Source organism: Oncorhynchus mykiss, chromosome 18, assembly GCF_013265735.2.
Source record: "Oncorhynchus mykiss isolate Arlee chromosome 18, USDA_OmykA_1.1, whole genome shotgun sequence".
NCBI classification, from domain to species: Eukaryota; Metazoa; Chordata; class Actinopteri; order Salmoniformes; family Salmonidae; genus Oncorhynchus; species Oncorhynchus mykiss.
Genome location: NC_048582.1, coordinates 485,960 through 505,139, shown reverse-complemented (window position 1 = coordinate 505,139; position 19,180 = coordinate 485,960). Strand labels below are relative to the sequence as shown.

General features: G+C 45.1%; 1 protein-coding gene across 4 annotated transcripts in view; it reads left to right on the top strand.

Moving 5' to 3' along the window:
• The window catches only part of LOC110516736 (excision repair cross-complementation group 3), a 53,089-nt gene extending 35,192 nt beyond the window's left edge, over positions 1–17,897 (top strand). For 2 of the 4 annotated variants that reach the window (XM_036951445.1, XM_036951442.1), the window contains 5 exons: positions 625–721; positions 3,665–3,782; positions 3,953–4,071; positions 13,065–13,211; positions 17,421–17,897. In XM_036951445.1, the coding sequence (XP_036807340.1) occupies positions 625–721; positions 3,665–3,782; positions 3,953–4,071; positions 13,065–13,211; positions 17,421–17,561 (622 nt within the window). In that variant the 3' untranslated portion in view covers positions 17,562–17,897. Of the gene's footprint in view, positions 1–624; positions 722–3,664; positions 3,783–3,952; positions 4,072–13,064; positions 13,212–16,882; positions 17,012–17,240; positions 17,370–17,420 lie in introns of those variants that run through there. The other 2 variants (XM_036951444.1, XM_036951443.1) reach the window with 2 other exon arrangements.
• The last annotated feature ends 1,283 nt before the right edge of the window (positions 17,898–19,180 follow it).

The following is a 19,180-nucleotide window of genomic DNA, read 5'->3' as shown; positions in this document are numbered from 1 at the left end:
CAGCACATTGACTCAGTACTGGTACTTCCTGTATATAGCCATGTTATTACCTCGTACCTCAGCACATTGACTCAGTACTGGTACTTCCTGTATATAGCCATGTTATTACCTCGTACCTCAGCACATTGACTCAGTACTGGTACTTCCTGTATATAGCCATGTTATTACCTCGTACCTCAGCACATTGACTCAGTACTGGTACCATGTGTATATAGCCATGTTATTACCTCGTACCTCAGCACATTGACTCAGTACTGGTACCATGTGTATATAGCCATGTTATTACCTCATACCCCCCCATATCTAACATCTCTCTCCTCTCAGGCCCTGTATCTAACGTCTCTCTCCTCTCAGGCCCTGTATCTAACATCTCTCTCCTCTCAGGCCCTGTATCTAACATCTCTCTCCTCTCAGGCCCTGTATCTAACATCTCTCTCCTCTCAGGCCCTGTATCTAACATCTCTCTCCTCTCAGGCCCTGTATCTAACATCTCTCTCCTCTCAGGCCCTGTATCTAACGTCTCTCTCCTCTCAGGCCCTGTATCTAACGTCTCTCTCCTCTCAGGCCCTGTATCTAACGTCTCTCTCCTCTCAGGCCCTGTATCTAACATCTCTCTCCTCTCAGGCCCTACATCTATGGCCCCACCTCTCAGGGAGAGAGGATGCAGATCCTACAGAACTTTAAACACAACCCCAAGATCAACACCATCTTCATCTCCAAGGTAACCAACTCCTCCCCCTATCACGTGTCTCCAAGGTAACCAACCCCTCCCCCATCACATAATATCTCCAAGGTTACCTGGGCTGTATTCATCTCCAAACGGGGAGGGACCTAAGTGAATTTGTCCCTGTAGAAACATTTATTTATTTTTCGTTTGCGAAATGTTTTCCTATAGTTTGAATGAATACACCCCTGGGTCGAGTGGCTCAGTCTGTCGTCTGGCGTTGCCGTGATACGGTGATGACTGAGGTTTTCTGGGTAAGGACAGCGGGATATACAGTGCCTTGCGAAAGTATTCGGCCCCCTTGAACTTTGCGACCTTTTGCCACATTTCAGGCTTCAAACATAAAGATATAAAACTGTATTTTTTTGTGAAGAATCAACAACAAGTGGGACACAATCATGAAGTGGAACGACATTTATTGGATATTTCAAACTTTTTTAACAAATCAAAAACTGAAAAATTGGGCGTGCAAAATTATTCAGCCCCTTTACTTTCAGTGCAGCAAACTCTCTCCAGAAGTTCAGTGAGGATCTCTGAATGATCCAATGTTGACCCAAATGACTAATGATGATAAATACAATCCACCTGTGTGTAATCAAGTCTCCGTATAAATGCACCTGCACTGTGATAGTCTCAGAGGTCCGTTAAAAGCGCAGAGAGCATCATGAAGAACAAGGAACACACCAGGCAGGTCCGAGATACTGTTGTGAATAAGTTTAAAGCCGGATTTGGATACAAAAAGATTTCCCAAGCTTTAAACATCCCAAGGAGCACTGTGCAAGCGATAATATTGAAATGGAAGGAGTATCAGACCACTGCAAATCTACCAAGACCTGGCCGTCCCTCTAAACTTTCAGCTCATACAAGGAGAAGACTGATCAGAGATGCAGCCAAGAGGCCCATGATCACTCTGGATGAACTGCAGAGATCTACAGCTGAGGTGGGAGACTCTGTCCATAGGACAACAATCAGTCGTATATTGCACAAATCTGGCCTTTATGGAAGAGTGGCAAGAAGAAAGACATTTCACACTGTATTTGTAGTGTGGTTTCTTTTCCGTCATGTGGAGAGGGAGAGGCACCGTCATGTCCAGCTAACCACCAACATAAACACAGTGTCGTCCCAGGTTGTTGGGTCAGAACCCAGGTTGTTGGGCCAGAACAATGCTCCTTGGTATAGATTCTACACAGTGTCTGGAACTCTCTTGGAGGGTTGAGACATCGATCTTCCACCAGGAATTTGATCATTTGGTGTGTTGTTGATAGCGGTGGGAAAACGCTGTCTCAGGCACCGCTCCAGAATCTCCCAAACGGGTTTACATCGTTTTTCATGCTCGTCAAACCATTCAGTGGCCTCTCGTGTCCTGTGGAGGGTTGGCGTTGTCATCCTGTGAGGGCCAAGCCAAGGTAGCCATAATAATGGTCAAAATACTGGCCTGCCTAGCATTTTTATACATGCCCCTAAGCATGATGGGATGTTAACTGCTTAATTAACTTCTTGGCGCACCCATCCCGTTAGCGGGATCATTTTCGTCAACATCCGCTGAATTGCACAGCGCCAAATTCAAATTAAATTACTAAAAATATTAAATTTTCGTGATATAACAAGTGCAATATAGCAAAACACATCTTAACTTGTTGTTAATCCACCTGGCGTGTCAGATTTCATAAAAGCTTTTCGGCGAAAGCTATCCAAGCGTTTATGTTAGGACATCTCTCTCAGTAGACAAAACATTACAAACAGCTAGCAGCAAAATCGATTGGTCACGAAAGTCAGAAAAGCAATACAGTGAATCGCTTACCTTTGATGATCTTCGTATGTTTGCACTCACAAGACTCCCAGTTACACAATAAATGTTTGTTTTGTTCCATAAAGATGATTATTTTTTATATCCTAAAACGTCCATTTGGTTGGCGCGTTTTGTTGAGTATCCGTAAAGTTCGTAGGAACATGTCAAACGTTTTTTAATAATCAATCCTCAGGTTGTTTTTACAATAAATAATCAATAGGAGAGAGAGAGAGAAAATGTCTGCTCCAAGCTGCTCACGTATGCAAAACTCTGCTGGCACCCAGCCATCCAATGACGCGATGTGATCGTTCTCGCTCATTGTTTCAGAATAAAAGCCTGAAACTATGTCTAAAGACTGTTCACGCCATGTGGAAGCCATAGGAAATGTAATCTGGTTGATATCCCTTTAAAACGGAGGGAAGGCATGCAATGGAGGTTTCAGAAAAAACAGCACTTCCTGGTTGGATTTTCCTCAGGTTTCTCCTGCAATATCAGTTATGTTATACTCACAGACAATATTTTGACAGTTTTGGAAACTTTAGAGTGTTTTCTATCCTAATCTGACAATTATATGCATATTCTTGATTCCGGGCCTGAGAAATAGGCCCGGAAATACTGCCCCCTGCACTCAAGAGGTTAACTCAGGAATCACACCTGTGTGGAAGCACCTGCTTTCAATATACTTTGTGTCATTTACTGAAGAGTTTCCATTATTTTGGCAGTTACCTTTATATTCATTCACTCTCTGTCTCTGTCTCTGTCTCTCTCTGTATCTCTCTCTCTCTCTGTCTGTCTGTCTCTCTGTCTCTCTCTCTGTCTCTCTCTCTGTCTCTGTCTCTCTCTCTGTCTCTCTCTCTGTCTCTCTCTGTCTCTCTCTCTCTCTCTCTCTCTCTCTGTCTCTCTCTGTCTCTCTCTCTGTCTCTCTGTCTCTCTCTCTGTCTCTCTCTGTCTCTCTCTGTCTCTCTCTGTCTGTCTCGCTCTCTCTCTCTCTGTCTCTCTCTGTCTGTCTCGCTCTCTCTCTCTGTCTCTCTGTCTCTCTCTCTCTCTCTGTCCTACTCTCTGTCTCTCTCTCTCTCTGTCTCTCTCTCTCTCTCTGTCTCTCTCTCTCTGTCTCTCTCTCTCTCTGGCTCTCTCTCTGTCTCTCTCTCCAGGTGGGTGACACGTCCTTTGACCTCCCCGAGGCTAATGTTCTGATCCAGATCTCCTCTCATGGGGGTTCTCGCAGACAGGAGGCTCAGAGGCTGGGCAGGGTGCTGCGAGCCAAGAAAGGTGTGTGTGTGTGTGTGTGTGTGTGTGTGTGTGTATGTATTGTGGTCAAATGCAATAATTGATTCGAAGTGAAGTTGACCAGTATTTTCCTGTTTCCCCTTTCCACACACACACCTACACACACACACACACACACCTCCACACACACCACACACCTCCCCCTCCACCAGGTATGGTCGCGGAGGAGTATAATGCCTACTTCTACTCGTTGGTGTCTCAGGATACTCAGGAGATGGCCTACAGTACCAAGAGACAGAGGTTCCTAGTGGACCAGGGATACAGCTTCAAGGTTACTATACAATACTAACCCTACAGTACCAAGAGGTCCGTTACTATACAATACTAACCCTACAGTACCAAGAGGTCCGTTACTATACAATACTAACCCTACAGTACCAAGAGACCAGAGGTCCGTTACTATACAATACTAACCCTACAGTACCAAGAGGTCCGTTACTATACAATACTAACCCTACAGTACCAAGAGGTCTGTTACTATACAATACTAACCCAACAGTACCAAGAGACAGAGGTTCCTAGTGGACCAGGGATACAGCTTCAAGGTTACTATACAATACTAACCCTACAGTACCAAGAGGTCCGATACTATACAATACTAACCCTACAGTACCAAGAGGTCTGTTACTATACAATACTAACCCTACAGTACCAAGAGGTCCGTTTCTATACAATACTAACCCTACAGCACCAAGAGACCAGAGGTCCGTTACTATACAATACTAACCCTACAGTACCAAGAGGTCCGTTACTATACAATACTAACCCTACAGCACCAAGAGGTCCGATACTATACAATACTAACCCTACAGTACCAAGAGACCAGAGGTCCGTTACTATACAATACTAACCCTACAGTACCAAGAGGTCTGTTACTATACAATACTAACCCTACAGTACCAAGAGGTCCGATACTATACAATACTAACCCTACAGTACCAAGAGGTCCGATACTATACAATACTAACCCTACAGTACCAAGAGGTCCGTTACTATACAATACTAACCCTACAGTACCAAGAGGTCCGTTACTATACAATACTAACCCTACAGTACCAAGAGGTCTGTTACTATACAATACTAACCCTACAGTACCAAGAGGTCCGTTACTATACAATACTAACCCTACAGTACCAAGAGACCAGAGGTCCGTTACTCTACAATACTAACCCTACAGTACCAAGAGGTCCGTTACTATACAATACTAACCCTACAGCACCAAGAGACCAGAGGTCCGATACTATACAATACTAACCCTACAGTACCAAGAGGTCTGTTACTATACAATACTAACCCTACAGTACCAAGAGGTCTGTTACTATACAATACTAACCCTACAGTACCAAGAGGTCCGTTACTATACAATACTAACCCTACAGTACCAAGAGACCAGAGGTCCGATACTATACAATACTAACCCTACAGTACCAAGAGGTCTGTTACTATACAATACTAACCCTACAGTACCAAGAGGTCCGTTACTATACAATACTAACCCTACAGTACCAAGAGGTCCGTTACTATACAATACTAACCCTACTGTACCAAGAGGTCCGTTACTATACAATACTAACCCTACAGTACCAAGAGACCAGAGGTCCGTTACTATACAATACTAACCCTACAGTACCAAGAGGTCCATTACTATACAATACTAACCCTACAGTACCAAGAGACCAGAGGTCTGTTACTATACAATACTAACCCTACAGTACCAAGAGGTCCGTTACTATACAATACTAACCCTACAGTACCAAGAGGTCCGTTACTATACAATACTAACCCTACAGCACCAAGAGACCAGAGGTCCGTTACTCTACAATACTAACCCTACAGTACCAAGAGGTCTGTTACTATACAATACTAACCCTACAGTACCAAGAGGTCCGTTACTATACAATACTAACCCTACAGCACCAAGAGACAAAGGTTCCTAGTGGACCAGGGATACAGCTTCAAGGTTACTATACAATACTAACCCTACAGTACCAAGAGGGCCGATACTATACAATACTAACCCTACAGTACCAAGAGGTCCGTTACTATACAATACTAACCCTACAGTACCAAGAGGTCCGTTACTATACAATACTAACCCTACAGTACCAAGAGGTCCGATACTATACAATACTAACCCTACAGTACCAAGAGACCAGAGGTCCGTTACTATACAATACTAACCCTACAGTACCAAGAGGTCCGTTACTATACAATACTAACCCTACAGTACCAAGAGGTCTGTTACTATACAATACTAACCCTACAGTACCAAGAGGTCCGTTACTATACAATACTAACCCTACAGCACCAAGAGACAAAGGTTCCTAGTGGACCAGGGATACAGCTTCAAGGTTACTATACAATACTAACCCTACAGTACCAAGAGGTCTGTTACTATACAATACTAACCCTACAGTACCAAGAGACCAGAGGTCCGTTACTATACAATACTAACCCTACAGTACCAAGAGGTCTGTTACTATACAATACTAACCCTACAGTACCAAGAGGTCCGTTACTATACAATACTAACCCTACAGTACCAAGAGACCAGAGGTCTGTTACTATACAATACTAACCCTACAGTACCAAGAGGTCTGTTACTATCCAATACTAACCCTACAGTAACAAGAGACCAGAGGTCCGATACTATACAATACTAACCCTACAGTACCAAGAGGTCCGATACTATACAATACTAACCCTACAGTACCAAGAGGTCCGTTACTATACAATACTAACCCTACAGTACCAAGAGGTCCGTTACTATACAATACTAATCCTACAGTACCAAGAGGTCCGTTACTATACAATACTAACCCTACAGTACCAAGAGACCAGAGGTCCGTTACTATACAATACTAACCCTACAGTACCAAGAGGTCCGTTACTATACAATACTAACCCTACAGTACCAAGAGACCAGAGGTCCGTTACTATACAATACTAACCCTACAGCACCAAGAGACCAGAGGTCCGTTACTATACAATACTAACCCTACAGTACCAAGAGGTCTGTTACTATACAATACTAACCCTACAGCACCAAGAGACCAGAGGTCCGTTACTATACAATACTAACCCTACAGTACCAAGAGGTCCGTTACTATACAATACTAACCCTACAGTACCAAGAGACCAGAGGCCTGTCACTATACAATACTAACCCTACAGCACCAAGAGACCAGAGGTCCGTTACTATACAATACTAACCCTACAGTACCAAGAGGTCCGTTACTATACAATATAACCCTACAGCACCAAGAGGTCCGATACTATACAATACTAACCCTACAGTACCAAGAGGTCCGTTACTATACAATATAACCCTACAGTACCAAGAGGTCTGTTACTATACAATACTAACCCTACAGTACCAAGAGGTCCATTACTATACAATACTAACCCTTCAGCACCAAGAGGTCCGATACTATACAATACTAACCCTACAGTACCAAGAGGTCCGTTACTATACAATACTAACCCTACAGTACCAAGAGGTCCGATACTATACAATACTAACCCTACAGTACCAAGAGACCAGAGGTCCGTTACTATACAATACTAACCCTACAGTACCAAGAGGTCCGTTACTATACAATACTAACCCTACAGTACCAAGAGGTCCGTTACTATACAATACTAACCCTACAGTACCAAGAGACCAGAGGTCCGTTACTATACAATACTAACCCTACAGTACCAAGAGACCAGAGGTCCGTTACTATACAATACTAACCCTACAGTACCAAGAGACCAGAGGTCCGTTACTCTACAATACTAACCCTACAGTACCAAGAGGTCCGATACTATACAATACTAACCCTACAGCACCAAGAGGTCCGTTACTATACAATACTAACCCTACAGTACCAAGAGGTCCGTTACTATACAATACTAACCCTACAGTACCAAGAGACCAGAGGTCCGTTACTATACAATACTAACCCTACAGCACCAAGAGACCAGAGGTCCGTTACTATACAATACTAACCCTACAGTACCAAGAGGTCTGTTACTATACAATACTAACCCTACAGTACCAAGAGGTCCGTTACTATACAATACTAACCCTACAGTACCAAGAGACCAGAGGTCCGTTATTCTACAATACTAACCCTACAGTACCAAGAGGTCCGTTACTATACAATACTAACCCTACAGCACCAAGAGACCAGAGGTCCGATACTATACAATACTAACCCTACAGTACCAAGAGGTCTGTTACTATACAATACTAACCCTACAGTACCAAGAGGTCTGTTACTATACAATACTAACCCTACAGTACCAAGAGGTCCGTTACTATACAATACTAACCCTACAGTACCAAGAGGTCTGTTACTATACAATACTAACCCTACAGTACCAAGAGGTCCGTTACTATACAATACTAACCCTACAGTACCAAGAGGTCCGTTACTATACAATACTAACCCTACTGTACCAAGAGGTCCGTTACTATACAATACTAACCCTACAGTACCAAGAGACCAGAGGTCCGTTACTATACAATACTAACCCTACAGTACCAAGAGGTCCATTACTATACAATACTAACCCTACAGTACCAAGAGACCAGAGGTCTGTTACTATACAATACTAACCCTACAGTACCAAGAGGTCCGTTACTATACAATACTAACCCTACAGTACCAAGAGGTCCGTTACTATACAATACTAACCCTACAGCACCAAGAGACCAGAGGTCCGTTACTCTACAATACTAACCCTACAGTACCAAGAGGTCTGTTACTATACAATACTAACCCTACAGTACCAAGAGGTCCGTTACTATACAATACTAACCCTACAGCACCAAGAGACAAAGGTTCCTAGTGGACCAGGGATACAGCTTCAAGGTTACTATACAATACTAACCCTACAGTACCAAGAGGGCCGATACTATACAATACTAACCCTACAGTACCAAGAGGTCCGTTACTATACAATACTAACCCTACAGTACCAAGAGGTCCGTTACTATACAATACTAACCCTACAGTACCAAGAGGTCCGATACTATACAATACTAACCCTACAGTACCAAGAGACCAGAGGTCCGTTACTATACAATACTAACCCTACAGTACCAAGAGGTCCGTTACTATACAATACTAACCCTACAGTACCAAGAGGTCTGTTACTATACAATACTAACCCTACAGTACCAAGAGGTCCGTTACTATACAATACTAACCCTACAGCACCAAGAGACAAAGGTTCCTAGTGGACCAGGGATACAGCTTCAAGGTTACTATACAATACTAACCCTACAGTACCAAGAGGTCTGTTACTATACAATACTAACCCTACAGTACCAAGAGACCAGAGGTCCGTTACTATACAATACTAACCCTACAGTACCAAGAGGTCTGTTACTATACAATACTAACCCTACAGTACCAAGAGGTCCGTTACTATACAATACTAACCCTACAGTACCAAGAGACCAGAGGTCTGTTACTATACAATACTAACCCTACAGTACCAAGAGGTCTGTTACTATCCAATACTAACCCTACAGTAACAAGAGACCAGAGGTCCGATACTATACAATACTAACCCTACAGTACCAAGAGGTCCGATACTATACAATACTAACCCTACAGTACCAAGAGGTCCGTTACTATACAATACTAACCCTACAGTACCAAGAGGTCCGTTACTATACAATACTAATCCTACAGTACCAAGAGGTCCGTTACTATACAATACTAACCCTACAGTACCAAGAGACCAGAGGTCCGTTACTATACAATACTAACCCTACAGTACCAAGAGGTCCGTTACTATACAATACTAACCCTACAGTACCAAGAGACCAGAGGTCCGTTACTATACAATACTAACCCTACAGCACCAAGAGACCAGAGGTCCGTTACTATACAATACTAACCCTACAGTACCAAGAGGTCTGTTACTATACAATACTAACCCTACAGCACCAAGAGACCAGAGGTCCGTTACTATACAATACTAACCCTACAGTACCAAGAGGTCCGTTACTATACAATACTAACCCTACAGTACCAAGAGACCAGAGGCCTGTCACTATACAATACTAACCCTACAGCACCAAGAGACCAGAGGTCCGTTACTATACAATACTAACCCTACAGTACCAAGAGGTCCGTTACTATACAATATAACCCTACAGCACCAAGAGGTCCGATACTATACAATACTAACCCTACAGTACCAAGAGGTCCGTTACTATACAATATAACCCTACAGTACCAAGAGGTCTGTTACTATACAATACTAACCCTACAGTACCAAGAGGTCCATTACTATACAATACTAACCCTTCAGCACCAAGAGGTCCGATACTATACAATACTAACCCTACAGTACCAAGAGGTCCGTTACTATACAATACTAACCCTACAGTACCAAGAGGTCCGATACTATACAATACTAACCCTACAGTACCAAGAGACCAGAGGTCCGTTACTATACAATACTAACCCTACAGTACCAAGAGGTCCGTTACTATACAATACTAACCCTACAGTACCAAGAGGTCCGTTACTATACAATACTAACCCTACAGTACCAAGAGACCAGAGGTCCGTTACTATACAATACTAACCCTACAGTACCAAGAGACCAGAGGTCCGTTACTATACAATACTAACCCTACAGTACCAAGAGACCAGAGGTCCGTTACTCTACAATACTAACCCTACAGTACCAAGAGGTCCGATACTATACAATACTAACCCTACAGCACCAAGAGGTCCGTTACTATACAATACTAACCCTACAGTACCAAGAGGTCCGTTACTATACAATACTAACCCTACAGTACCAAGAGACCAGAGGTCCGTTACTATACAATACTAACCCTACAGTACCAAGAGGTCCGTTACTATCCAATACTAACCCTACAGTACCAAGAGACCAGAGGTCCGTTACTATACAATACTAACCCTACAGTACCAAGAGGTCCGATACTATACAATACTAACCCTACAGTACCAAGAGGTCCGTTACTATACAATACTAACCCTACAGTACCAAGAGGTCTGTTACTATACAATACTAACCCTACAGTACCAAGAGGTCTGTTACTATACAATACTAACCCTACAGTACCAAGAGACCAGAGGCCTGTCACTATACAATACTAACCCTACAGTACCAAGAGGTCCGTTACTATACAATACTAACCCTACAGTACCAAGAGGTCCGATACTATACAATACTAACCCTACAGTACCAAGAGACCAGAGGTCCGATACTATACAATACTAACCATACAGTACCAAGAGGTCCATTACTATACAATACTAACCCTACAGTACCAAGAGACCAGAGGTCCGATACTATACAATACTAACCCTACAGTACCAAGAGGTCTGTTACTATACAATACTAACCCTACAGTACCAAGAGGTCCGTTACTATACAATACTAACCCTACAGTACCAAGAGACCAGAGGTCTGTTACTATACAATACTAACCCTACAGTACCAAGAGGTCCGTTACCATACAATACTAACCCTACAGTACCAAGAGGTCCGATACTATACAATACTAACCCTACAGTACCAAGAGACCAGAGGCCTGTCACTATACAATACTAACCCTACAGTACCAAGAGACCAGAGGTCTGTTACTATACAATACTAACCCTACAGTACCAAGAGGTCCGATACTATACAATACTAACCCTACAGTACCAAGAGGTCTGTTACTATACAATACTAACCCTACAGTACCAAGAGGTCCGTTACTATACAATACTAACCCTACAGTACCAAGAGACCAGAGGTCTGTTACTATACAATACTAACCCTACAGTACCAAGAGGTCCGTTACCATACAATACTAACCCTACAGTACCAAGAGGTCCGATACTATACAATACTAACCCTACAGTACCAAGAGACCAGAGGCCTGTCACTATACAATACTAACCCTACAGTACCAAGAGACCAGAGGTCCGTTACTCTACAATACTAACCCTACAGTACCAAGAGGTCCGTTACTATACAATACTAACCCTACAGTACCAAGAGACCAGAGGCCTGTCACTATACAATACTAACCCTACAGCACCAAGAGACCAGAGGTCCGTTACTATACAATACTAACCCTACAGTACCAAGAGACCAGAGGTCCGTTACTATACAATACTAACCCTACAGTACCAAGAGGTCCGTTACTATACAATACTAACCCTACAGTACCAAGATGTCCGATACTATACAATACTAACCCTACAGTACCAAGAGGTCCGTTACTATACAATACTAACCCTACAGTACCAAGAGGTCCGTTACTATACAATACTAACCCTACAGTACCAAGAGACCAGAGGTCCGTGGCAGATACTGAATGACCTGTGGAGCTCTGAGGTTCCGGAACTTTGGAGCTCTGAGGTTCCGGGAACATTGGAGCTCTGAGGTTCCGGGAACATTGGAGCTCTGAGGTTTTCTGGAAACATTGGAGCTCTGAGGTTCCGGGAACATTGGAGCTCTGAGGTTCCGGGAACATTGGAGCTCTGAGGTTCCGGGAACATTGGAGCTCTGAGGTTCCGGGAACATTGGAGCTCTGAGGTTCCGGGAACATTGGAGCTCTGAGGTTCCGGGAACATTGGAGCTCTGAGGTTCCGGGAACATTGGAGCTCTGAGGTTCCGGAACATTGGAGCTCTGAGGTTCCCGGGAACATTGGAGCTCTGAGGTTCCGGGAACATTGGAGCTCTGAGGTTCCGGGAACATTGGAGCTCTGAGGTTCCGGGAACATTGGAGCTCTGAGGTTCCGGGAACATTGGAGCTCTGAGGTTCCGGGAACATTGGAGCTCTGAGGTTCCGGGAACATTGGAGCTCTGAGGTTCCGGGAACATTGGAGCTCTGAGGTTCCGGGAACATTGGAGCTCTGAGGTTCCGGGAACATTGGAGCTCTGAGGTTCCGGGAACATTGGAGCTCTGAGGTTCCGGGAACATTGGAGCTCTGAGGTTCCGGGAACATTGGAGCTCTGAGGTTCCGGGAACATTGGAGCTCTGAGGTTCCGGGAACATTGGAGCTCTGAGGTTCCGGAACATTGGAGCTCTGAGGTTCCGGAACATTGGAGCTCTGAGGTTCCGGAACATACTTTCAAGAAAAAAGTATTTTTAGTTTGACCTGATCACAGAGTTGGGGGAAGAGTGCTCTAGTTTGCTCCCGCTCAAATTAAGCACTGATCTAATCTATGTCCTTCCCCCTCTCTCTCTGTCCTCCTCCTACTCCTCCCTAATCTCCTCTTCTCCACCAGGTCATCACTAAAATGGCGGGGATGGAGGAGGATAATCTGATGTTCTCCTCCAGAGAGGAGCAGTATCAGCTGCTCCAGAAGGTTCTGGCGGCTACAGACCTCGACGCAGAGGAGGAAGTGGTCATCGGAGAGAATGGACGGCCAATGGTATGTATACACACCTCTTATCAATCAATCAATCAATCAATCAATGAAATGTGGACATCCGTTCTGGTTTGACTTCTGTCTGTCCAGCATGGGAAACGCATCTGGTCTGTCAAATTCTGAAGTCAGGCATTTAAAACCTTTAAACCTTATAAACTCTCTTTCCCCTCCAATTCTATATTCTAACCTCTCTCTCTCTTATTCTAACCTCTCTCTCTCTCCTCCAATTCTATATTCTAACCTCTCTCTCTCCCCTCCAGTTCTATATTCTAACCTCTCTCTCTCCCCTCCAGTTCTATATTCTAACCTCTCTCTCTCTCCTCCAGTTCTATATTCTAACCTCTCTCTCTCTTATTCTAATCTCTCTCTTTCCCCTCCAGTTCTATATTCTAACCTCTCTCTCTCTTATTCTAACCTCTCTCTCTCTCTCTCTCCCCTCCAGTTCTATATTCTAACCTCTCTTTCCCCTCCAGTTCTATATTCTAACCTCTCTCTCTCTTATTCTAACCTCTCTTTCCCCTCCAGTTCTATATTCTAACCTCTCTCTCTCTTATTCTAACCTCTCTCTTTCCCCTCCAATTCTATATTCTAACCTCTTTCTCTCCAGTTCTATATTCTAAAATCTCTCTCCAGTTCTATATTCTAAACTCTCTCTCTCCCCTCCAGTTCTATATTCTAACCTCTCTCTCTCCAGTTCTATATTCTAAACTCTCTCTCTCTCCAGTTCTATATTCTAAACTCTCTCTTCCCTCCAGTTCTATATTCTAACCTCTCTCTCTCCAGTTCTATATTCTAAACTCTCTCTCTCTCCAGTTCTATATTCTAAACTCTCTCTTCCCTCCAGTTCTATATTCTAACCTCTCTCTCTCCCTTCCAGTTCTATATTATAACCTCTCTCTCTCCTCCAGTTCTATATTCTAACCTCTCTCTTTCCACTCCAGTTCTATATTCTAACCTCTCTCTCTCCAGTTCTATATTCTAATCTCTCTCTCCCCTCCAGTTCTATATTCTAACCTCTCTCTCTCCAGCTCTATATTCTAAACTCTCTCTCCCCTCCAGTTCTATATTCTAACCTCTCTCTCTCCTCCAGTTCTATATTTTAACCTCTCTCTCTCTCTCCACTCCAGTTCTATATTCTAACCTCTCTCTCCCCTCCAGTTCTATATTCTAAACTCCCTCTCCCCTCCAGTTCTATAATCTAACCTCTCTCTCTCTCTCCACTCCAGTTCTATATTCTAACCTCTCTCTCCCCTCCAGTTCTATATTCTAACCTCTCTCTCTCCCCTCCAGTTCTATATTCTAACCTCTCTCTCTCCTCCAGTTCTATATTCTAACCTCTCTCTCTCCTCCAGTTATATATTCTAACCTCTCTCTCCTCCAGTTCTATATTCTAACCTCTCTCTCCTCCAGTTCTATATTCTAACCTCTCTCTCTCCACTCCAGTTATATATTCTAACCTCTCTCTCTCTCCTCCAGTTCTATATTCTAACCTCTCTCTCCCCTCCAGTTCTATATTCTAAACTCCCTCTCCCCTCCAGTTCTATATTCTAACCTCTCTCTCTCTCTCCACTCCAGTTCTATATTCTAACCTCTCTCTCCCCTCCAGTTCTATATTCTAACCTCTCTCTCTCCACTCCAGTTCTATATTCTAACCTCTCTCTCCCCTCCAGTTCTATATTCTAAACTCCCTCTCCCCTCCAGTTCTATATTCTAACCTCTCTCTCTCTCTCCACTCCAGTTCTATATTCTAACCTCTCTCTCCCCTCCAGTTCTATATTCTAACCTCTCTCTCTCCCCTCCAGTTCTATATTCTAACCTCTCTCTCCTCCAGTTCTATATTCTAACCTCTCTCTCTCCTCCAGTTCTATATTCTAACCTCTCTCTCCTCCAGTTCTATATTCTAACCTCTCTCTCTCCCCTCCAGTTCTATATTCTAACCTCTCTCTCTCTCTCCTCCAGTTCTATATTCTAACCTCTCTCTCTCCCCTCCAGTTCTATATTCTAAACTCTCTCTCTCTCCAGTTCTATATTCTAACCTCTCTCTCTCCCTCTCTCTCTCCCCTCCAGTTCTATATTCTAAACTCTCTCTCTCCCCTCCAGTTCTATATTCTATACTCTCTCTCTCTCCAGTTCTATATTCTAACCTCTCTCTCTCCCCTCCAGTTCTATATTCTAACCTCTCTCTCTCTCCACTCCAGTTCTATATTCTAACCTCTCTCCCCTCCAGTTCTATATTCTAACCTTTCTCCCCTCCAGTTCTATATTCTAACCTATCTCCCCTCCAGTTCTATATTCTAACCTCGCTCTCTCTCCCCTCCAGTTCTATATTCTAACCTCTCTCTCTCCTCCTCCAGTTCTATATTCTAACCTCTCTCTCTCTCCTCCAGTTCTATATTCTAAACTCTCTCTCCCCCTCCAGTTCTATATTCTAAACTCTCTCTCCCCTCCAGTTCTATATTCTAAACTCTCTCTCTCTCCAGTTCTATATTCTAACCTCTCTCTCTCTCTAGTTCTATATTCTAAACTCTCTCTCTCTCCCCTCCAGTTCTATATTCTAAACTCTCTCTCCAGTTCTATATTCTAACCTCTCTCTCTCTCCAGTTCTATATTCTAACCTCTCTCTCTCCTCCAGTTCTATATTCTAACCTCTCTCTCTCCCCCTCCAGTTCTATATTCTAACCTCTCTCCCCTCCAGTTCTATATTCTAACCTCTCTCCCTCCTCCAGTTCTATATTCTCAACTCTCTCCACTCCAGTTCTATATTCTCAACTCTCTCTCTCTCCAGTTCTATATTCTAAACTCTCTCTCCCCCTCCAGTTCTATATTCTCAACTCTCTCTCTCTCCAGTTCTATATTCTAACCTCTCTCTCCCCTCCAGTTCTATATTCTAAACTCTCTCTCCCCCTCCAGTTCTATATTCTCAACTCTCTCCACTCCAGTTCTATATTCTAAACTCTCTCTCTCTCCAGTTCTATATTCTAACCTCTCTCTCTCCTCCAGTTCTATATTCTAACCTCTCTCTCCTCCAGTTCTATATTCTAACCTCTCTCTCTCCTCCAGTTCTATATTCTAAACTCTCTCTCCCCTCCAGTTCTATATTCTATATTCTAAACTCTCTCTCCCCTCCAGTTCTATATTCTAACCTCTCTCTCTCCTCCAGTTCTATATTCTAAACTCTCTCTCTCTCTCTCCAGTTCTATATTCTAACCTCTCTCTCCCCTCCAGTTCTATATTCTAACCTCTCTCTCTCTCTCCCCTCCAGTTCTATATTCTAACCTCTCTCTCTCCCCTCCAGTTCTATATTCTAACCTCTCTCTCCAGTTCTATATTCTAACCTCTCTCTCTCCCCTCCAGTTCTATTTTCTAACCTCTCTCTCCTGTTCTATATTCTAACCTATCTCTCTCTCTCCAGTTCTATATTCTAACCTCTCTCTCTCTCTCCAGTTCTATATTCGAACCTCTCTCTCTCTCTCTCTCTCTCTCTCTCCAGTTCTATAGTCTAACCTCTCTCTCTCTCTCTCTCTCTCCAGTTCTATATTCGAACCTCTCTCTCTCTCTCTCTCTCCAGTTCTATAGTCTAACCTCTCTCTCTCTCTCTCTCTCCAGTTCTATAGTCTAACCTCTCTCTCTCTCTCTCTCTCCAGTTCTATATTCGAACCTCTCTCTCCCCCCAGTTCCAGCGGAGGCCAGGTACCATGAGCTCCATGTCCGGGGCTGATGATTCTGTCTACATAGAGTATCTAACCTCTCTCTCTCTCCCCAGTTCCAGCGGAGGCCAGGTACCATGAGCTCCATGTCCGGGGCTGATGATTCTGTCTACATAGAGTATCTAACCTCTCTCTCTCTCCCCAGTTCCAGCGGAGGCCAGGTACCATGAGCTCCATGTCCGGGGCTGATGATTCTGTCTACATGGAGTATCTAACCTCTCTCTCTCTCCCCAGTTCCAGCGGAGGCCAGGTACCATGAGCTCCATGTCCGGGGCTGACGATTCTGTCTACATAGAGTATCTAACCTCTCTCTCTCTCTCCCCAGTTCCAGCGGAGGCCAGGTACCATGAGCTCCATGTCCGGGGCTGACGATTCTGTCTACATGGAGTATCTAACCTCTCTCTCTCTCCCCAGTTCCAGCGGAGGCCAGGTACCATGAGCTCCATGTCCGGGGCTGACGATTCTGTCTACATGGAGTATCTAACCTCTCTCTCTCTCTCCCCAGTTCCAGCGGAGGCCAGGTACCATGAGCTCCATGTCCGGGGCTGATGATTCTGTCTACATGGAGTACCGCTCTAGAGGCAGCCGGGCCCACCTGGGTAACAACATCCACCCGCTCTTCAAGCGCTTCAGGAAGGGCCCGTAGGTCTCTGCTCTATTCTGCTGCACCTATATAGGGAATAAGGCGTTACTGTGGGATGCTGCCAGGGTGTTGTGGAAGGGGTTCCTAGACTCAGGGTTAGGCGAGAGGTAACCGCTATAGACCCTGGTAGGACGAACATGTTCCCTGTGTGTTTCGGAAGAGGACCCAGTTCTGCATCGCCACCATCACCTCAGTCAGCTCCAGGGCTGTTAGTTCTTCAGAGAGGGATACTAAATGTGATCTTTTATCTGTCTCATATTTCATTCATGTGTTTTTGGTTTTTTTGTCTTGACATTGTTTCCATGAAATGCGTTTGAAATAAAACAGGAATTTTTGGGATTCGTTTGTATATTTTTTATTGTTTGCAGAATCAGTTTCTCAACCAAGTGTCCAAACGCTGTCACGCCCCTACCCTCTACCCTCCCCTCTACCCTACCCTCCCCTTTACCCTCCCCTTTACCCTCTACCCTACCCTCCCCTTTACCCTACCCTCTACCCTCCCCTCTACCCTACCCTACCCTCTACCCTACCCTCTACCCTCTACCCTACCCTCCCCTCTACCCTACCCTCTACCCTACCCTCTACCCTACCCTACCCTCTACCCTACCCTCTACTCTCACCCTACCCTCTACCCTCCCCTCTACCCTACCCTCTACCCTACCCCCTACCCTACCCTCTACCCTACCCTCTACCCTACCCTCCCCTCCCCTTTACCCTACCCTCTACTCTCACCCTAGCCTCTACCCTCCCCTCTACCCTACCCTCTACCCTACCCTCTACCCTACCCCCTACCCTCCCCTTTACCCTACCCTCTACTCTCACCCTAGCCTCTACCCTCCCCTCTACCCTACCCTCTACCCTCTACCCTACCCCCTACCCTCCCCTTTACCCTACCCTCTACTCTCCCCCTACCCTCTACCCTAACCCCCCCCTCTACCCTACCCTCTACTCTCCCCCTACCCTCTACCCTAACCCCCCCCTCTACCCTACCCTCTACTCTCCCCCTACCCTCTACCCTAACCCCCCCCCTCTACCCTACCCTCTACTCTCCCCCTACCCTCTACCCTAACCCCCCCCCTCTACCCTACCCTCTACTCTCCCCCTACCCTCTACCCTAACCCCGCCCTCTACCTTCCCTCTATCCTCCCTCTACCCTCCCTCTACCCTCTACCCTCCCTCTGTCCTACCCTCCCTCTACCCTACCCTCCCTCTACCCTCTACCCTCCCTCTACCCTCCTTCTACCCTCCCTCTACCCTCTATCCTCCCTCTACCCTCCCCCTACCCCCCCTCTACCCTACCCTCCCTCTACCCCCTCCCCTCCCTCTACCCCCTCCCCTCCCTCTACCCTCCCTCCCCCTCCCCTCACTCTAACCTCCCTATACCCTCCCTCTCCCCTCCGTCTACCCTCCCTATACCCTCCCCCTCCCCTGCCTCCCTCACCCTCCCCTCCCTCTACCCTCCCCTCCCTCCCTCTACCCTCCCCTCCCTCCCTCTACCCTCCCCTCCCTCCCTCTACCCTCCCCTCCCTCACCCTCCCCTCCCTCACCCTCCCCTCCCTATACCCTCCCCTCCCTCTAACCTCCCTATACCCTCCCCCTCCCCTCCGTCTACCCTCCCTATA